Genomic DNA, 21,519 nt, shown 5'->3' with positions numbered 1-21,519 from the left:
CCTTCAGACTGACCTTGCAAGGAGATTTATTTTACCTTTGTTTAACTAGGCAAGTCAGTTAAGAACAAATTCTTATTTTCAATGATGGCCTAGGAACAGTGGGTTAACTGCCTTGTTCAGGGGCAGAACGACAGATTTGTACCTTGTCAGCTCAGGGTTTGAACTTGCCACTTGGTTACTAGCCCAACACTCTAACCACTAGGCTACCCTGCCGCCCCAAATAGTACACAGAGATAGTATTCCCCTGAGAATATGTTGTAAAAGAACGATTTGATGTACAATGATATGGGTGAGTTTATAGGACTAGTTTATAAGCAGGTATAGACCACTAGTCCAATTCCACTGAGCTTGGTATGGCCTCTGATCTCACTAGAGGGCAGTGACGCGATACATTTGAGGAATATTTTAACCAAATAAAGTGTTAATATCAAGTAGGGCTCACAGTGTCTGTGGTATGAGGCTCTGCATCACAGTTGGTGTGTCAGTAAACCACAAAGTAGCTGTGTCCATTTTATGATGATTTTCTAAGTCTACAGGGTACATAAGGGCCCACTTTAAGAACTGTGAGTGTGTGTGTGTGTGTGTGTGTGTGTGTGTGTGTGTGTGTGTGTGTGTGTGTGTGTTTGCTATGTCTGTGTGTGTGTGTCTGTATATGTGTGGGAGTGTATGTGACAGGTGGGCTGTCTGCACATTGGAATTGAACCTGACAGCACAGCTGCTGATTACAATTTGAACATAGAGGGAGGCCAGGCAGTGTGCTGCATTACAGCACTACTGATAAAGGTCAAGTCATCTCTATATGAGACCAGAGAGCTAGAGAACATCAGTCACAGACTAACCATCCATTCAGCGTAGGCTAGATTCCTATTCAAACCAGATATTAGGTCGCTGGAGACTGATGGTGGCTGAAGGTTATTAGTCTCACTCTTCTATGAGGGTTCTACAAAAGGTAAACAATGCTAGACTAGGAGCCTTTGTAGCCATTTTGTATTTTTCATCAGACACCCATAAAAGGTACAGCCTGGCAGCTACACAGTGTATTAACACAAATGTTGATAAGGTTTTCATGTTTCCTGATGAAAGTGGCCGTTCTTACCAGATTAATTAATCTGCACTCAGAAAAAAAGGTGCTATCTAGAACCTAAAAGGGTTCGTCAGCTGTCCCCATAGGAGAACCATATGAAGAACCATTTTTGGTTCCAGGTAGAACCCTTTTGAGTTCCATGTAGAACCCTTTCCACAGAGGGTCCTACATGGAACCTAAAATGGTTGTACCTGGAAACAAAAAACTGGGGACATTTTGTTGGTCCCCACAAGTCAAATGCTATTTCTAAGGGGTTTAGGGATAGATAGAATTAGAGGGTTAAGATAGAATTAGAGTTAGGGTTAAGGTTAGGTTATGGGGTTAGGGTTAGGTTTAGGAAAAATAGGATTTTAAATGTTTATAAATTGAGTGTCACCACAAGGTTAGTTAAACAAGACTGTGTGTGTGTGTGTGTGTGTGTGTGTGTGTGTGTGTGTGTGTGTGTGTGTGTGTGTGTGTGTGAGCGTGCGAGCGAGCGAGCGTGCGAGCGAGCGAGCGTGCGAGTGAGTGAGTGTGTGTGTGTGAGCGAGCGAGCGAGCGAGTGTGTGTGTGTGTGTGTGTGTGTGTAGGGATATCCACACACGTTAGGCCGCTTCCATTAGGAACCAAATGATTAACTCTTGTTTCAACAAAACAATTTCCCATCCTTTCCTTCCATGTCTGTATAAACCTCTTCAGAACTCTCATACATACCTTACGCCCTGTACTGACCCCTTTACGAGTGCTAGCTGGTTGACTGGCTGAAACAAGAGGCTGAAATGAAAGCACTAGCTGAGATTGCTCACCCTCTTGTTAACCCTCTTTGTCTGAAACCAGTCGCTCACCTCAAGCACCATCAACAGCCGCTCGTTCCCCAGCCCCTCTCACTGACTCTGTGATTACCGACTGGCCCGGCTAAGGAGTGCTCACCCCCACTTTAAGAGATTACAAATTACAGTGTACAGACAAGGTGTTACTTGCTGTTACTGGGGAGACTACCAAACTAACTTATAAGTGCCTCTACATTATCACTTTCTCTTGTTATCAGTGGATGTGTTTTTTTCCCTTCTCGCTGCCATAAGTGGTGTACCTTTGTTGATCTGTGAGTCATTTTTAGAAGATAATGTTGCCATGTCTAGATGTGAGAGGGACTTGTGAACATGACTTCTCATCTTGATTAGAGTTGAAGCTTTTAGACTGTACAACTAACATATCTTTTTTCATGTGGAAGCGTGGGTATGGGTGTTTGTCAGTATACCTAGAACAGCATAGAGTAGCTGAGGACTGGACACAAGTGATTCAAATGACCCCTTGCTCAATCCCAAACCATTTGGCACCAGCCACTGAAGGTAAGATGGATCCCTTAATATCAGCCACAACCACGACATGCTAAACTAAAGAATGGAAGAAACAGAGGGGAGTTAGGGGAGAGATTCTCATTCCCTCCAACCTCTCTCTCACCACAAATTAATGTGCTTTCATCCACTTTCAATTCCCCTTATCAAACGGCAGCAACAGAGGAAGCCTCCGATACTTAAAGTGACAGCGGCATTAAAGGATGGCCTTCATCTCCTGTCTCACGGGGAAAGTGACATTTAACTACACACCCAGGAACATATCACTTGTTTATTGCACAAGACAGTCAGTGGATGAACGTTGAGGAGGGGAGGCCCCTGCTGTAAATCACTGTGGCTGTAGACCACTGCATTCTCCCAGACGAGTCACATTAAAAGACAAGTTTCAAGAAGATATCTTGTCAGATATTATGTGACAGGCTTAGAGAGCCAAGGAGAAGTGTCAGCTGTGTCAAACTTTGATTAAAATGAGAGTGGTGGAAAATACTGGCTATCATTTATTTATCTGGCATTTGTGTGAACACAACATACAGACATGAAAATGTGCTCTTAGGAGTAAGGAGACTCAAGGGTTTGTTTTCATACACATCAACACAGGCATGTGGTGTTGGATGGCTGGGATTGAAGACTGACAGCAATATATTGCTGGGAGAGGACACATGCCCCCAGAGCAATACTGCAAGCTGATTCCAGTGACAAATATGTCCAAATGTGCATCTGGCAATAAGCTGTGGGGTATGAGATGTGACATTCATACTTGCGAGGAAAACAGTGGTCATCTCGCCAGCAGGATATGGTCTGTAACTCTACACAGCTGTATCTACACTATTAGAAAAAAGGGTTCCAAAAGGGTTCTTTGGCTGTCCCCATAGGAGAAACCTTTTTGGTTCCTGGTAGAACCCTTTGGGTTCCAGGTAGTACCCCCTTGTGTTCCATGTAGAACCCTCTGTGGAAAGGGTTCTACATGGAACACAAAAAGGATTCTACATGGAACCAAAAAGGGTACTCCTATGGGGACAGCCAAAGAACCCTTTTAAGTCCTAGATAGCACCTTTTTTTGTCTTTTATTTTGATTTAGCCGTTATTTTACCAGGTAAGTTGACTGAGAACACATTCTCATTTATAGCAATAACCTGTGGAATAGTTACAGGGGAGATGATTGAGCCAATTGCAAACTGGGGATGATTAGGTGACCGTATGAGGGACAGATTGGGAATTTAGCCAGGACACCAGGGTTGACACCCCTACTCTTATGATAAGTGCCATGGGATCTTTAGTGACCACAGAGAGTCAGGACACCTGTTTAACATCCCGTCGGGAAGACGGCACCCTACACAGGGCAATGTCCCCAATCACTGCCCTGGGGCATTGGGATATTATTTTTGTCCAGAGGAAAGAGTGCCCCTTCTACTTGCCCTCCAACACCACTTCCAGCAGCATCTGGTCTCCCATCTAAGGACCAATCATGACCAACCCTGCTTAGCTTCAGAAGCAAGCCAGCAGTGGAATGCAGGGTGGTATGCTGCTGGCTAAGAGTGTACCAGAGACATTTCAAACCGGCTACTTTACGTGGGGCCACAAAGCCCCTCTGTCCTTGGTCATGACACGAGTCACAAAGACGTCACAGTGCCTGCATGACTGAACTCTTAGTGATTGTTGTTGAACTGCTTTTTTAAAAGACAGCTGTCATGCAATTCAACACAACAGACTGAGCACATGCACTGCAAGACAAGCTACGTCATTTTCCAGAACCCATGAATAGCAAGAATTACACACCCAGGATGGGAAACTACAACAGTCAGTCACTGGTGACACTATACGGACAGACACTAATTGTCACTCGACTTTAAGGACTTTCAAAGAAGGAAGGGAAACAGGCTTATCAGTTTCAATAATGAAATTAGGCTTTACTGTTCACAAGTGATAAAGTAGTGACATAAGATGGAAACCCCCTCAGAGTTATACTCACTTGAATGGTTCAAATAGACATTGGAAACAGGATCAGCTAAAGGCGTCTGTAGGCTTCCCATCCGAAGCAGTTTTGTGACGTTTTTGTTAGTTTTGTTCTTTAGCGAGGGTTTTTTGGCTGTTCATAAGAACCCAAAACATTCTTGAGGCAAGCAGTATTTCGGTAGCTGAAGTCTACGCCTCATTGGTCAACAGTAGGGATTCTTCAAGTGTTTGTTGTCATTCACAACGATAGACGATTTGTTTTCATGCAAAAAATAGTTCACTTGAGAAATATTGCACCAAACATCTTAGCGACTTCTAAATGAAAAACTTGTAAGTGAATGACAGATTTTTTGAGTTATTTTAGATTAATTCTGACTATTTTGAGGAAGTGTATACTGGGTACGGCATCTCAAGGTGGACAAACAGTGCTATTGCAACTTTTTTTTTTCAAGCAAAAGTCTTCTAAGGGAGTATGCGAGCACACTTGTTCGGTTCACCTAGTTGAGTTATTGGGACTCACAGAACAGAGTCAGAGAGGGAGAGTAGGAGGGGCACAGGGTGCGGTTTTAGACTGCCAGCTGACTTGCGATTGGCTAACCTCTCAGCCAATGACTCCGAAGACAAATGAAGTGTCACAGAGAGAGATTAGATAAATAAGTGGAGTGAAGAGCAGGAGGCCTGCTCAGGTTTATTTCAATTTGGCAGAGTCGCCAGAGCGTGGCTGGGACTTCATCCCTAATGACCTAAGGGGGGATGGGAGGGAATGGGAGAGGGCTAGCTCTCTCTGAGTGTGTGTTACCCTAATGGTTGGAGGGGAGGCTGAAACAGAAACAAACAGAGGCTTATGTCCAGCGGATAGAGACCTGCTTTACTTAAACATGATGGGTCAATAAATAGGTCAATAAATAGGTCAATAAATATTTGAAAAACCTACATGATCAATTTAATAAAATAAGTAACAATTGCCTCTACATCCGTGTCTCATGCCTGTTTGCTCTTCTTGGTGAGGTAGCTCTGATAGTAGAAGTTTCTGAAGAGTACGATGAGGCTGAGGGAGTAGACAAACACCACCGTGTTCATGGAGTCTGGGAAGTCGCAGTCAGTGAACAGGTTGTAGCTGGTGTGGATGGTCACTATGAAGAACTGGAGCTGGGGTCACAGAGGGTCAACATAACCAGTGTCAATAAGAAGAAAGCTCAGTTGTGGGCTTCTAGTGTGACCACATTGAAAGTACACAGTTGTAGAGCCCATAAAAAGAGTTTACATATTCAGCACAGATGCAGCTTCATACAGTACATGCAGTATGATCCTGTTGTCTTCACACAACAGTTATTAGTGGGGGTCTTAGAGTAAGGCTTCAGGGTTAATAAGGTCAGTGATGATCTAATGTTCATTGTGTCCCAGACCTAACTATGTTAACAAGGCTTCCATTGACCACTCAGATCAACCACAAGTTAATAAGCTAGCATCCTGACATGACACTGAAGGTTAAAGCTAGAATCCTTAATTGCTACATCTATTTTTGTACTTAAATTAATGATATACACCCATTGATTCTTGAAGAATATAACGTATACATTCCCCATGAGCTTAGTTCAACTGTCATACCCCATCAGAACCCAAAATATAAGCTTGTTAAACTCCAATGTTTGTTGACAAAGTAAATGTAAACAAACACTCTATAGCCCTGAAACATGGCTAAAACTATCATTTTGATATCATGGATGGTCAGTCTTTGCATACATAGCTCTTGCTTTGAATTTGAGAGTGGTTCCTGTTCCTGTTCTCCAGGCCCATCCCTGAACTTTTTACCAAAACACAGGTGGGAAGACAGCTTTGTTATTGTTTCAATAAAGGATTCCAGCTGATAATGCCAAATGTAGATTTCTGCCGAAATAGACATACCCAAACAAACTTATTTTTCATGCGATGGCCATAAACAATAACTAGTTAATTGTTGCATAGTTCTAGAAAGGTCTGGTTGAACATAGTTATACATTGCTGAAGTGTACTTACTTTCGAGGACACAAGCTCAAGTAAATATGACAAATATTATACAATTATACAGTACCAGTCATTCCAGGGTTTTTCTTTATTTTTATTCTTTTCTACATAATAATAGTGAAGACATCAAAACTGAAATAACACATATGGAATCATGCAGTAATCAAAAAAGTCTTAAAGAAATGAAAATATATTTTTATATTTGACATTCTTCAAAGTAGCCACCCTTTGCCTTGATGACAGCTTTGCACACTCTTGGCATTCTCTCAACCAGCTTCATGAGGTAGTCACCTGGAATGCATTTCAATTAAAAGGTGTTCCTTGTTAAAAGTTAATTTGTGGAATTTCTTTCCTTCTTAATGCGTTTGAACCAATCATTCGTGTTGTAACAAGGTCGGGGTGGTATACAGAAGATAGCCCTATTTGGTAAAAGACCAAGTCCATATTATGGCAAGAACAGATGAACTAAGCAAAGAGAAACGGCAGTCCATCATTACTTTAAGACATGAAGGTCAGTCGCAAAAACCATCAAGCAGCCAACAAGTGCTCAGCATATGTGGGAACTCCTTCAAGACTGTTGGAAAAGGATTCCTGGTGAAGCTGGTTGAGAGAATGCCAAGAGCGTACAAAGCAAAGGGTGGCAACTTTGAAGAATCTAAAATCTAAAATGTATTTTCATTTGGTACTGTATATTCAACAAAAGTGGAATAGCGCTTGAAATGACTGAAATGATTTCTAAATAAAAAAATAAAATTAGAAAGAACTTACTATGAGATTTAATATTCATTTTAACTGTAAAATAAATATGATCATATTTAGTGACAGTACAAATTTGGCCCCATTTCATGTAACTGAAGACAGAGCATTTTCTGTCAAGCCTCCTCTGAGCAACGCCATTCGAATGTCTGCAGACTCGTTACAACTTCAGCTTTACACACAAAGTGATATAGTCCCTCTGTGACCAAAAGAAAGTGGTCGTGTTTCAATTCTATGAAATGATTTACAATGTTTTCATGTTGAGAGTTCTAAATCCGACTGTGAATATCACCGTGAGATGAAACCACGATAGCTGAAATCGCTAGACTCTCCCCTTTAATATGCTGTCTCAGATGCTCAGAGGGAGAGCAAATCTATTATTTGTCTGGATAAGCCAGAAAATGTGACACGTCACTTCCCTTTGCTAATGTGGGGTATGAAAACGTATACTTCAAGTCAGGTCTGCTGACCGAGTGGTAGTGGAGAGCAGACGGATGGGGCTTTCTGCCAATATAAGGCACTGGACCCTGTGAAGTTCACATAGTGCTTTGTATACCAACATGTCAGTCAGAACCGGCCCAGAACCGGTAAGATAGAGGACTTAACATTAAAGGGGTTTTAAAGCACTTTGAGGTTCTTAGGGTAAAATCCCCTACAGGATATAAAGTAAATGTACATTTGTATTATCTAGACTCTAGTGAATGTACTGTATGGGTACCATTTTGGAGGCCATACTATAGCAGAGGCTCTGAATCAAGGCCACTCTACTCACCAGCTGCAGGGAGGTGAGGTAACGCTTCCACCACAGATACTGCTGCATGTGAGGCCCCAGCGCTGCCAGCCCATAGTATAGATACATCACCACGTGCACCAATGAGTTGATAAGGCCTATAAGGAAAGCTGGAGGGAGGAGAACACACAATACACTGAGAATGGGCGATTAATTCAGTGATATGTTTACAGCATTTCTTAATTTATTACAAGTTCAGATGTTTATAACTGGTTTCTAAAGCTGGGTTCTTTAATTGAATAACAAGGTCTTGATTCGTCCTTTATTTTATCTCAAGGCGTAATTATCTATCTGCCCATCTTAGTACATGCAATGTGAAAATAAATAGCCAGGCTGTGTTGACTATCTTTAAACCAAAAGGAGGGCAAATGCTGCACTAAGATGCTTTGCCAGCTGTTTTCTACCAACTCACCGCCATTTTAAACAAATTATACAGCATCTTAGTGCCAAAACTTCTCTTAATCCTGGCCGTTCTGTTCCTAGCTGGTCTATTTTGATCACTGCTTTGACCACTGCAAATGTCCTTTTCAAATAGCAGGGGTGTGGAACAGTTCCAAGGACACTGTAGGCATCACGGCATGTGTTCCAGATTCATTGAAATGTCAGGTGCATTTCAACGTGTGGGTGTGTGTACTGTCTGTCTAATACAGAACAAGTCCTGTATGAATAGCCTAGTCATTATTTCAACCAAGACTGAGCAGGAAGCAGACACAAGAAATAGATTGTGCAGTGCCATACTGTTACGTATAGGGCAGAATTGTCTGGGTCTAACACCGGGTAAATGAATCACCGTCTTGTCTGTAGTAATGTGGCAACCCTTACACTGGCCTCCTGCCACATATTTGACCCCAGCCCACCAGTTGAAGATCATGGTGCCGTGGTGGTAGACATGCAGGAACGTCAGCTGACTGTTCTTCTTCCTCAGGATGAAGAAAAGCTGGAAGAGACGTGTCATATTTCATTTATTTATCAAACGTGACAGACATACAAGAATATGACAAGAAACACAATTAGCTACAGTCACATGGACAGAAGACAGCACATTAAAGATGTCTTGATAGAAGACATGTAATAAGAGCACACTTACACCGTTTTTGCTTCAACCTGGGATAGTAGAATCCCTGAAGTGTACTTACAGTATCACTGAGCTCGATGACTTTGGAGAAGTAGAACCACCAGCAGACCTTGGCCATCTGTTCAGAACACATAGAAGATACATTTCAGCAGTAGGTTAAGATTAGAAATAATTTACATATAGTATATGTACACTAAGGCAATTGCAAAGCATTGCAGTGGATATGAGTTACCCGCATTGCCAGTGGGCTGGTGTTGTAGTCCACAGGCTGACATAATATACTATAGTTTGCCAACCAGGATGACGCTGTGAACTGAGGAGAGAGTAAAATGCATTAAAATACTATATGCTTACAGGTAGAGAAATAGCTACTCATCATCACTTATTTACACATACACTATACAACAAGGGTATAAATAGGTACTGTAATGTGTACAATAGATCCAAAGCACATCCAATATGAGTAAAATAGCTACAAGTTATCCATGCTTTCCACACCTCATAGAACATGTAGGCAGACAGGCAGACCATAGCAAAGTTGTAAATGATGAGCACAGGCTTGAGGTTGACTGGCTGTCTCTGAGCCATCAGCTTGGGGACCACCCATATGAGGAGCAGGTAGCACAGGAAGATGCAAGTGATTGGCACAGGTGAGTACACCAGCAACCAGCTGTCGGTTCTTTTGTCTGAAAGCACGCAGAGACAGCATTACTATAGGATAGGAAAATGGATAGGTGAAGCAATGATTTACGTATGTTGGTCTTGTACTGGTAACTTCAGTGAGCACGGTCTGGTTTTAGAAGCTGGGCACAGTTACCTCCATTATCTAACACCCCTTGGTAGAACAGTTGGATTTTCTGCCATGTTGTGGCCATCCCTAAACGCTGCAAAAATGCATTATATGATGAGTTAAATGCATTTTATCACTTTACATTATATAAAGTAAATATTCACTCTGATGAAGCTATCCAAATAGTTGGTGTGAATTATTTGCTCCTAGAAGTTTACATTTTCTAACTCATAATGTAGATTTCAGAAGGATGTCTATGCAAGCGACAGTACTGCCACCTAACGTCAGATTGGTAAATTATGAAAAGGGTCACAATTGGAAAACACGCACAGAAATACTGTATCTGAGACGTTTTGTTGATAGGCTACTCAAATCAGTCGGCCAGCCGGATAAGCTGAAGTAGGTTTAGCTTCTTGCTTCAGGAGGATTTAGAAAATCCCTTACACAACGACACAGCATATTGAACCTCGGATAACCTCTTTTGTATTTTAACTCTCTGTCGCCTACAAGTTACACTTTTATGATTTTTTTCTCTCTGACAGAGGTGTGTATGGCTCTTTATGAAATAAAATAACAAGGTGTTGGCATGAATAGTGGTGATGATGATAATGGTGATGATAAAATGATGAAGGTATTTCCCTTGGTTATACCACTACAGTCTAGACTTGAGGGACATTCATTTTAGAAATTACAAAATAACTATTTAGGCTAGGCCTAACTGATTTTGTCATATGAAAGTCATTTATAATAGGCTGTAATTGTCTATATTCAGGTGCGAGATTAACAGAACTTACTTCGTAGGCTGCACTCATCGACCGGAATGCACAAATTGCAGATCTGATGGTCGCAAACCATCTAGCCATGGTTGAATTTGTCCGCCATCCAGCGCAGCATTCTCTCTGAGTGTTGATGGCGATATGAGTGAGCTGAATTGTCGTTTACCATCAGCCCCCGCGGCAATGAGGTAATCCACCTGCTGTGCATGGTATTTTAGCCTATAGCCGAGCACAAGGCAATCTATTTCATGCCTTGCCCACTTGTGAGATGCTATTTAACTTGAATAAATGTATGGTTTAAAAGAATAGTGAATAGATATAGGCCTAGGCCCAAACACAAACAGTAACATTGACCTATTATTTGTTAGGAAATAGCCTATGAGTTTACATAAAGGTGAAACAATATTGACGCTCAGTGCTTGATTTAGACAGGAGCTCACCAGTACTCCGGCACCTCAAATGTTCTAATGCTTGAGCTCCTGTTCTTCATAGAATCATTTGCTCAAAAGTATTGTGGAGCTCCTGCACCTAAATATAAACAGTACCGGCACCTATTTCAGTCCAAGTCAAACACCTAATGACACTGAGATGTAGCCCTCCTGCTCATTAACAATGTATGGCTCACAGGTCAGTAGGAGCAAGGTAAGACTCATTCAACTAATTCAGCTCACCAACCGCTTCTCTGGCACATCAGTGATAGAGCAACAGAGTTGTTCATCAGCTCAGTGACAGACTAGATCCATCTTCTCAAACTGCATTACGAATTCCCTACTTTATGAAACTCTTATTATTTCTACTTTTTAAGTTTTGCTGATGATGTATTCATATTCGGTTTTCTCCCTGTATCCATTGACAGTAACTCCAGACCAGTGGTGTAAAGTACTTAAGTAAAAATACTTGAAAGTACTACTTAAGTCGGTTTTTTTGGTACTGTATGTGTACTTTACTTTACTATTTATATTTTTGACAACTTTTACTTCACCACATTCCTAAATAAAATGATGTACTTTCTACTCCATACATTTTCCCTGACAGCCAAAAGTACACATTTTGAATGCTTAGCAGGAGAGGAAAATGGTCCAATTCACACACTTATCAAGAGAACATTCCTGGTCATCCTTACTGCCTCTGATCTGACGGACCCACTAAACATATGTTTGTTTGTAAATTATGTCTGAGTGTTGGAGCGTGCCCCTGGCTATCCGTAACTTAAAATTTTTTGAAAATGGTGCCGTCTGGTTTGCTTAATACAAGGAATTTGAAATTATTTATACTTTTACTTTTACTTTTGGTACATAAGTATACTTTAGCAATTACATTTACTTTTGATACTTAAGTATTTTTAAAACCAAATACGTTTAGACTTTTACTCAAGTTGTATTTTACTGGGTGACTTTCACTTGAGCTATTTCCTATTAAGGTATCTTTACTTTTACTCAAGTATGACAGTTGGATACTTTTCCCACCACTGCTCCAGACAAGCAAAATAAATCTACCCTGCCGCACCCTTTATGAACATAGAAACACAACATATTCAAATTATTTTGATTACATTCATACAACAACATAATCATACTTTTAATTGTGAATTCAGATTCGTTATATAGAACATAGTAGGCTTAGGCTACCTGCTTGTGAATAACCAGTATCTAACCATGGAACAACCAGCAACCTGGAATGTAAATCTTATGTCGGAGTCCGGAATATATATATATATATATATATACTACCGTTCAAAAGTTTGGGGTCACTTAGAAATGTCCTTGTTTTCCATGAAAACATACATGAAATGAGTTGCGAAATGAATAGGAAATATAGTCAAGACGTTGACAAGTATACCCTGAAGTCCAGCACACTGCCCTGCATGGGTTCGGTGACTGTCAGTCCAACTTTCCTTAGCACAGCATCTGTCTACAGACACCTCCGTAAGGTTTGACCTGCAGACTTCATAAACTGCAGAGGAGAGCAGGACCTGTCACCAGACCACATGTAGGGAAGACATACTGTATTTCAAGGGCCTAAATAATTCCAGTTTACTGTACAGGTTTGCCTTATCAGACACATTTGACAGATACAGACAAAATCAAATTGAATTCATACAAAACTATTCATCGGACGGTCAAGTCACTGACACAAGCCACCACCACCACCATGCTAAATAACAATTACTCGTCTCAGAAACGACACAGACAATATTAATTGGAGTCCTGTTTATCTGCGTCTGACCCATGATTGCGGTGGTGCTGATGATGATGATGGTGGTGGGGGTACTGATGATGCTGGTGAGGTATGTGTGACATGTTACCACCGCCCTCAGACGACATCTGGCGTCCATCACTTGGAACTGGGTTGCTGACGGTATCGACATCAATAGACCTCACTGTATCAACCACTGTGCTGTCTGTCTCGTTAACACGCATCTCTGAACTGCTCAGTGTCTCGTTTCTCTGGGAGCTGTTCCACCCTGCTGAGGAGGTTGTGTTGGAGTCCACCTGTAGAAGAGTAGAACAAACTAAAGTTAACAAAATAGGTACAAGCTAAAAATACACCTAGGATGTCCGCAGAGAGATCTCTATTATTTGGTTTACTAATCAGAACCTTTATTACGCTACAAGACCATATCATAGAGAGAGAATTACTAGAAAGAGAAGAGTCTGTGGGGTTTTCCTGTTCTAGTAATTGTATTTCTATGGAGCACTTCTGCAGACACTAGTGTTTTCAATTGAGGAGCCAAACTGAAATGAAATGTCTGCATTTCCCTTAAGAATAGTGCTTTCACTTACGGTGCAGTTGCCACAGATGTCCTTGTGGTAGGTGGCTCTGACGGCTGCCTCTATGTAGGGGTAGTGGAGGAAGCTGTAGGGCAGGACTATGTGGAACGTCAGTCTCCCACATCTGTCAGAGAGAGGAGGGGATAGGAGAGATACATTACATGGCCACACCAATGAGGTGTCACACCAGTTCTAAAGATCTCTGTAGATAGAAAATGTCTCAATAAAACCTGATAGATACTTCATACCATTAAAGTCAAAGAGCAGTGGTAAGCTTTAGATTAGGGCTGACGGGTTTCCTTCAATCAATACAAGCCCATTCCTTATTCATGAGAGATGTATCATTTTGAGAAACAACATGACAGTGTTTTGGCCCTCTTTGATGGCTCTTACCTGTCATATTGAAGTGAAGAAGTAATTCAGTTACTGTTGGAGGACAATGGAAGTTGATAAAATGACTTATTTATTGTTTAAGACCCAGTGTATTCAAAAACGCAATTTTGGAATAATAGAGTGAAATTGTGAAAGTGATGATAATGCCCTGTTAGTGTAAGAGCTGTTTAAAAAGACAGACTGAAATTTCAGCATGTTTTGGTGGGATGGTGTTTAGGTCTGTAAATTAGTTAATAGACCAATAAGAAAGAGAGTTCCAAACCTCTGCCAATTACAGTTCGTTTTCAGTTTAACCCTCCCCACTCAAGACCACTCCCAGACAGTCCTAGCAAAATTCTTGCTGGAAAAATGTATCTTTGCTAAGAAGCTATTTTTTCAAAAAGTGAACATTTTAATAGAAAACAATCACCATGAGGTAGGCCTACTTAATTATTACCCAGAAATCATTTGATATTGAGAAAAAAACTGCTGCATTGGACCTTTAAGTAAAAACAGGGCATTTCAGCTCTTATCATGGTTCATCAGGGTTTTTGCGCCTCAATTTCTGCACCTTGGTTGGAAAGCGAGGTAATAGCGGCAGTGTTACCTTCCCTTATTACCTGTCATATACCAGGAAGTCGTCCTTGTCTCCGTCCAAGGCCTCCCAGACGTCGTCCTGTAGCGGGGCCTGTTGGTAGACAGGGATGCCCGGGGGGGCCCTCCTCTTCAGCTCCCAGTACATGGCTCTGGACTGGGCCTCCCTCTCGTTCACGATGAGGAACGACACGTCTGTCAGGTTGCTGTGGAGCAGCTTGTCACGCAGGCCTCCTAGTCTACTCAGCAGCAACAGGACAATGGCAGATCAGTCATGACGAGGTGCCACTTGATTGCCACTAGATGGCGGTATTTACTAATTTCCCATTCTTTCATAATTCAGATCATTTCTCTCTACTGTTTGGGAAGGCTGCTCTCAATAAATCTGAACTGGATCACCAGCAGCATTACATCAACAACTTTACATACATTTGTTTGTAAATACATTATTATTACATCTTAATGATTTCTATACCAAATCTTTAAACAGTGGTATAATAACAGTATGTTGCAGAAGGTCTACAGTAATGTTATACAAGACAGATTCTGAAGACTTCTCTCTTACTTGGAGGCCTGTGTGCGGCAGAAGTGTCAGCTTGCTTTCAGCAGAGCCAGAACAACTACATTTCCCAGCAGCTCCTTCATGGGGGCCCCATGGCCCTTGATCTCCCAGTGCGGTGCAGCCTTGCAGATCTTGGAAGCATCATTGTCCCCTTCTACTAACAGAGGCGATGCGCATAGGAGCCCTGGCAGAGCAGCACACAGCCACAGAGTCAAGAGACCCTGCATCATGTCCTCCAAACCTCACCTAAAAAGAGTTCCAAGAGAGAGGCCGATGTCAAAAGTTCACTTTCAGATGTGATGGTTATTACAACTCTTCGTACGTATCACTATAGTCTCTGCTACATACAGTATGCAAAATATGGACTACTGAATGACATAATACCTGGACTGACCTCTGTCCTCGTTGAGCCTCTCTTCTGCTTCACACAACTAAGCAATACAATGTTACGCTGCTGTTTTTAAGCCCTTATCTCAGGTAAGCACTACCCCCAAAAACAAACAGAGTAAGCCACTGTGTTTACTTTAGGGTAAGAGGGTTGTGAAACCCAACACTAACCTGTCAATTCCAGATATGTTTTCTTCTCTATGAGGCTACATTTTTGGATGATGTAATTCATGGTCAGGAAAATTCTTGAAATGGTATTGTATTCTAATAAATGTTATAGGCACCAGATCCAAGGCACTGAATTCCATGCTGATTCCATGCTGATTCCATGCTGATTCCTCATTGTGGAGTATATATATACAATCAGTTTGATAATGTTGTTTTTGAAGATATACACAACCCTTTTCGTTCTATAGTTTTCATGTTTTGGCATTATTTGTCAGCCATCACACAGTATATGAGCATGGAATGAGCATGGAATGAGCATGGAATGAGCATGGAATGAGCATGGAATGCCATGTTCATTCCATGCTGATTCCATGCTCACGCCATGCTGGAATGCCATGCTGATTCCATGCTCACTCCATGCTGATTCCATGCTCACTCCATGCTGGAATGCCATGCTCATTCCATGCTGATTCCATGCTGATTCCATGCTCACTCCATGCTGGAATGCCATGCTGATTCCATGCTCACTCCATGCTGATTCCATGCTCACTCCATGCTGGAATGCCATGCTGATTCCATGCTCACTCCATGCTGATTCCATGCTGATTCCATGCTCACTCCATGCTGGAATGCCATGCTCATTCCATGCTCATATACTGTGTGTGATGGCTGACAAATAATGCCAAAACAGGAAAACTATAGAATGAAAAGGGTTGTGCAAATCTTCAAAAACAACATTATCAAACATTGTATATATACTCCACAATGAGGAATCATTGATCACAATTTAGCAAGGTTTACCAAAAAGTGGGTCAGGGGTCCAACTGTGTGGGAGTAGAATAAATGCGTGACATACAAACACGTCTACAAGTAACATGTATGATTCTGATTCTGAGAACTCCAAATAACTTCAGCACCAATGGTATTTTCATATTTGGAGTAACAAAAATCAGAAACATCTTTTCTACCCCTCTTTTGGCTCTCAGAATTTTGGAAAAACACTGCAATTGATTTTGACCACATAAACAGCAATGCTCTTTCTACCCTGAATGATTAGGTCAAAGTACAGTACAGGCTAAAAGTAAATCTACAGGGTGATGGGCATGGCTTTTCAAAGGTCACAACATTCCAGAGGAGCGCTATAGATATTAATACTAATCCAAATATAATAAATATGTGAACAGAATAGTTCCTGTTTGATGAATCAGTTTCATAGTATCTATACTGAACAAAAATATGAATGCAACATGCAGTTACTGAGTTACAGTTCATACAAGGAAATCAGTCAATTTAAATAAATTCATTAGGCCCTAATCTATGGATTTCACATAACTGGACAGGGGCTCAGCCATGGGTGGGCCTGGGAGGGCATAGGCCCACCCACTTAGGAGCCAACCAATCAGATGGAGTTTTACCCCACAAAAGGGCTTCATTAGACAGAACTACTCAGTTTCATCAGCTGTCCGGGTGGCTGGTCTCAGATGATCCCGCAGGTGAAGAAGCCGTATGTGGCATCCTGGGCTGGCGTGGTTACACGTGATCTGCGGTTGTGAGGCCGGTTGGACGTACTGTCAAATTCTCTAAAACGACGTTGGAGGCAGCTTACGGTAGAGAAATGAACATTCAATTCTCTGGCAGCAGCTCTGGTGGACATTCCTGCAGTCAGCATGCCAATTGGATGCTCCCTCAAAACTTGAGACATCTGTGGCATTGTGTTGTGTGACAAAACTGCACATTTTAGAGCGGCCTTTTATTGTCCCCAGCGCAAGGTGCACCTGTGTAATGATCATGCTGTTTAATCAGCTTCTTGATGTCACACATGTCAGGTGGATGGATTATCTGGGCAAAGGAGAAATGCTCAATAACACGGATCTAAACAAATTTGTGCACATAATTTGAGAGGAAGCTTTTTGTGCGTATGGAAAATTTCTGGGATCTTTAATTTCAGTTCATGAAACATGGGACCAACACTTTGCATGTTGCGTTTATATTTTTGTTCAGTATAGTACTATGAGTAAGGTATGGTCTCCTTTGCAAAACAATGTTTCACACTGTTGATAAAAGTGAACACTTCAACATCACAAAAAACAAAAGCCACATAGGCAGCCTACTTGATAGTAGTGATGGGGGTAAAAGAAATAAAATCAAGCTACATATTGGTATATTTTTTTGACGATGTATCATTTTGACAATATCTAAATATTATATTTCCCCTGGTTGACTGTACCTGCACCAAAACTCTATTTCTTCTTCATAGCTTGTTCTCAGTCTTCTTTTTAAATAGGGAGCCAATTTGTTTTAAGCACTTTATTTCCATGACTGATCAAAACTTGTTTTCTCAAGGCTCTTTCTTGTCCCTTTGCAGAAGACATATGAGCAATATGTTTGGAACGCTTGACTAAGAGTTGAGGAGACTGACTGCATCGCTTCTTTTTATAAGAAACATTGATGTGTTAAAAATCCCAAATTGTTTGCAAAGTCAACTTACAGACAGCTCTGACACACACACTTACCCCACCAGACATGCCACCAGAGGTCTTTTCACAGTCCCCAAATCCAGAACAAACTCAAGAGAGCGTACAGTATTATATAGAGCCATTATTGCATGGAGCTCCGTTCCATCTCATATTGCTCAAATAAACAGCAAATCTAAAAAAAACTGATAAAGCAACACCTGTTTGACCTAGATAGTTTGTGTGTATGTATTGATATGTAGGCTACGTATGCCTTTTTTTTTAAACTGATGTAGTTCTGTCCTTGTCTATTAATGTTCTGTATTATGTCACGTTTCATGTTTTGTGTTGACCCCAGGAAGAGTATCTGCTGTAACATCTAAGGGGATCCTAATAAAATACCAAACATCGAATCGCAATAGATATCGTATCGGCACCAAAGTATTGTGATAATATTGTATCATGAGGTCCCTGGCAATTCCCAGCCCTACTTGATAGATTTCTTTATTCTTCTACAGTACCATTGTTTTGATCAGGGTACTGTATACTCTCCTGCCTCTTTAGTGAGTTTTCTACAAACCTCCTCCCACCCAGAGGTTCTGCTTGCTGGCTAATATCTCATTAGTGATTAACACAAGAGGCCTCAGGTTATTCAGCCTAAGTTCAGGGGGCACAGCCAGTATACAATGCAGCTAACACAGTTCTCCAAAAGCTCTATACTGCATTGCAGTTTCCAAATGCAGCTAAACTGATTCCCATTACAAAATACAACGAATCCTCCAATTTGTCCACTTAACATAAGTGACAATGAAGGGCAACTAAAAACTCTGCAAACAGGGGTTAAAATTCTGCTCTTCCTTTGCATTTCTCAAACATTCACAGCTGAAGAAAACAGGTGTACAGCAAATGATTTAGCGTAGCTTCTGAATTATGACCTCACATTGAGCACAGAAAGGTGGTTTGAAATTGCAGCTTCAAAGCTTAAAGGAGCAATCAGTAGTTGCTACATCCATTTTTGGACTTTATTCTTGAAGAATATAACTTATAAATGCCTCATGAACTTAGTTCAACTGTCGTACCCCATTAGAACTCCAAATATATGCTTGTTTTACTCCAATGTTTGTAGACAAAGAAAATGTAACAAACACTATATAGCCTCAAAACATTGTTAAAACTATAATTTTGATATCATGGATGGTCAATCCTTGCATCCATAGGTCTATGAAATTGAGTGATTCAATTTCTCCAGCCCCATTCCTCAGCTTTTTACTGATTCAGGTGTGGGGAGGACGCTTTGTTATTGTTTCTACTGCCGATTGCCGCTTTAAAGGCAGATGACTGCTGCTCTTTATTGTTTTGAAGGAGCTTATGTTTCATTCCCAAAATAAACACCAAATTCTTTAGCATGAGTAAACCATTCTAAAAAAACACTTATGTGAAACCAAGTCCAGAAGCAAGAACGCTTTAACACTATCTCTCATGTGCAAATGCTTCCACATTTTCTTCACCGCATAGGCCTACTAGCTGTCGTCACTCTTTGCTATATTGTCCTGTCATTTTGCGTTGCATTCTTCAAAATGAAACACATATTTAAACAAATTGATCAAAATTCTCTCTTTCATGAGTCATGACATCACTCCAATGAAAGCCTCCTCATTGTCCCCATCTCCCTCTGGACTGTCACATGTAGATATGATTCCTAGACCAAGCTCTGCAAGCTCATCACAGCCCATGGCTGTCGTCACCATGATTTTTTCCTCCAGGCGGTTGCATAAAGTTCTATAAGAGGGCAAAGGGTAGCCTAACTCCCGAAGGAATTCGTAACCCTTGGCACCGACTGCACATCGGATTTTACGAGCCTTCAGCACTGTCTCATGGGACCACACAGCTCTCCGGGAACGCTTGGTCAGGGTCAGGGCACGGATCTGGTCTTCATACAGAAATGTCTGGAGGCCCCTCTCTATTCTGTCCAGTTTGAACATCCTCTTCTTCATTTCCTCAGCCTGCACACAAGTTAACATGTTGAGGAGGTGTTATCTTTTCCAAGATTCTCAAAAAAAGTTTGGTTCTTCTGTGAGAAAATTCTAATGACTGAAAGCGTAATGGGTCCATTGTATAATTTCACATAACAATAATAATTTACACTGAAAAGATTTGACTAGAGAAAGATATTTTAGGAAATATGAGGCAATAGTTTGAAATAGTTGGGAAAAGGGAGCAACCAACACACCTCTTTCTGAAGTCTGGCAGTGTGTTGCATTTCTTGTTCCAGCAGGGTTTTGTAAGGTTGACAATGGGTGCAGGGGCGTTCCTCTGCCTTGTGGAGTTCATCAGCATCTTCCTCCATGCCCAGAGTTGGTTGCCGCCGTGCATAGCCATGATCCCCCACATTCAGATCTCTCTCTACTAGGTATACAGCGAACATTAACAACACATCTGAATCACTCACTTCATCCACTGTTACAATCAGGAACTAACAGTTTTAAAAAGTTGTGTTAGCACAACTGGACCAACATTTGCAATAGTCCTACGAGTCTTCGAAAATAGTAGGCTATCTGATAATGTGTCAATATCTATTTTGACAGATGTTGTGATTTTGAGAAATAAAGAAAAAAGTAGTTACCTGGCTCTGGTTTGAAAGGTAGCACTATCTGTGGGGTGATTGGATAAGGTGGATTTTGCACACTGAAAAGAGTAGGGATAGCATTTGGTTTCAGCTTCTTTCCCCCTGCTGGCGACCTGGCTATTTCTTCAAACTGACTCAGCTCAAAATGGTCCTGCAAGAAGACATAGCTGTAGGATTAGCTGGCTAAATATCGATGTATTTTCTCTTGGTGCATTATATATGGCACTAAATAAATGAAGTTATTATATCCAAAGTGTAGACAAACATGTCAACATGTTTTGTTCTAATTTGGAGTTGGGAATTGTTGACTGGTGGACCAAACTAGCTAACGTTAGCTAGCCAGTAAGGTTAACATTAGTCACCCATAAACTTGCCTGGCACAGTCTGGAATGTGGAGTTGGTACAAAATTACGCCGGCAGTTTACAAGCCATTTATTCTTGCGTATAGGCTCTTTTGGAAAACGAAATAGTTGTTTCCCAATGGTTGTTGAGTTTGAGCAATTTGGAGCGGAACACCCACCCATACCTATCGAGCTAACAAGTCAAAACTGCTGAATGCAGCTAGCTAGCAAGCGAACTATAGCCCCAGTTACTTGCATTCCAATCAAACAACAGAGCTAGCTTGTAGCTAGCGAAGGCTACCAGAACTTTACACTTGTTCTCATAGGAAACAAAACAAAATAGAACATGGTTGAAACATGCGCTCACATAAGATATTGTATCATCCCAAAGGTTCACAAAAGTATTAAGCGATGTTAGCGTGCCAAATAATATGAAATTGCAAAGTAAATAATTTCCGACTTTGTTTGAGCCAAAATGGCGCACTTGTCCTCAACGGTCATTTGATAACGTCACGGGTTTGAGCTGCCCATGTGACTGCATGTTTCAAATATTTCTTCAAGAGAACTATAAAGTATCGTTCATTAAAATTCGATTTATGCAGACTAGCAGCATATACAATATATATTTAGTCAACATCGTCCCCATATTGAAAGGATGGTTATAGGATGGTTAAAACGAATGT

The 21,519-nt window shown here is 41.2% G+C and overlaps 3 protein-coding genes across 7 annotated transcripts; all 3 read right to left on the bottom strand.

The window, feature by feature from the left end:
• Window positions 1–5,216: 5,216 nt before the first annotated feature.
• LOC115157022 (elongation of very long chain fatty acids protein 4) lies at window positions 5,217–10,938 on the bottom strand. 3 transcript variants are annotated; one of them, XM_029704879.1, is made up of 9 exons: window positions 10,581–10,660; window positions 9,814–9,880; window positions 9,495–9,682; window positions 9,229–9,309; window positions 9,058–9,114; window positions 8,744–8,858; window positions 7,904–8,031; window positions 7,144–7,167; window positions 5,466–5,520 (listed from the first exon to the last, which is right to left on the bottom strand). In XM_029704879.1, the coding sequence occupies exons 1-8, from the start codon at window positions 10,647–10,649 to the stop codon at window positions 7,159–7,161; spliced, it is 714 nt and encodes a 237-aa protein (XP_029560739.1). In that variant the 5' UTR covers window positions 10,650–10,660; the 3' UTR covers window positions 5,466–5,520; window positions 7,144–7,158. The 3 variants fall into 3 exon arrangements, with proteins under 3 accessions (XP_029560737.1, XP_029560738.1, XP_029560739.1); XM_029704877.1 differs by lacking the exon at window positions 7,144–7,167 and having other exon boundaries at window positions 5,217–5,520; XM_029704878.1 differs by lacking the exons at window positions 7,144–7,167; window positions 9,814–9,880 and having other exon boundaries at window positions 5,217–5,520; window positions 10,581–10,938.
• Window positions 10,939–12,095: 1,157 nt separating this feature from the next.
• Window positions 12,096–15,356, bottom strand: selenop2 (selenoprotein P2). 2 transcript variants are annotated; one of them, XM_029704876.1, is made up of 5 exons: window positions 15,256–15,356; window positions 14,865–15,107; window positions 14,326–14,538; window positions 13,346–13,457; window positions 12,096–13,054 (listed from the first exon to the last, which is right to left on the bottom strand). In XM_029704876.1, exons 2-5 carry the CDS (start codon window positions 15,089–15,091, stop codon window positions 12,758–12,760), a joined length of 849 nt encoding a protein of 282 aa, XP_029560736.1. In that variant the 5' UTR covers window positions 15,092–15,107; window positions 15,256–15,356; the 3' UTR covers window positions 12,096–12,757. The 2 variants fall into 2 exon arrangements, with proteins under 2 accessions (XP_029560736.1, XP_029560735.1); XM_029704875.1 differs by having other exon boundaries at window positions 15,246–15,344.
• A 3,829-nt stretch (window positions 15,357–19,185) lies between these two features.
• On the bottom strand, window positions 19,186–21,345 carry LOC115157020 (THAP domain-containing protein 1-like). Of its 2 annotated transcripts, none has more exons than XM_029704874.1 (4): window positions 20,870–21,345; window positions 20,493–20,646; window positions 20,100–20,272; window positions 19,186–19,872 (listed from the first exon to the last, which is right to left on the bottom strand). In XM_029704874.1, the coding sequence occupies exons 1-4, from the start codon at window positions 21,017–21,019 to the stop codon at window positions 19,495–19,497; spliced, it is 855 nt and encodes a 284-aa protein (XP_029560734.1). In that variant the 5' UTR covers window positions 21,020–21,345; the 3' UTR covers window positions 19,186–19,494. The 2 variants fall into 2 exon arrangements, with proteins under 2 accessions (XP_029560734.1, XP_029560733.1); XM_029704873.1 differs by having other exon boundaries at window positions 20,100–20,275; window positions 20,870–21,344.
• Window positions 21,346–21,519: the final 174 nt, after the last annotated feature.

The sequence above is a fragment of the Salmo trutta genome, chromosome 21 (genome assembly GCF_901001165.1).
Source record: "Salmo trutta chromosome 21, fSalTru1.1, whole genome shotgun sequence".
Taxonomy (NCBI): domain Eukaryota; kingdom Metazoa; phylum Chordata; class Actinopteri; order Salmoniformes; family Salmonidae; genus Salmo; species Salmo trutta.
The sequence above is the reverse complement of the archived record's forward strand: the minus strand, read 5'-3'. Positions and strand labels throughout refer to the sequence as shown.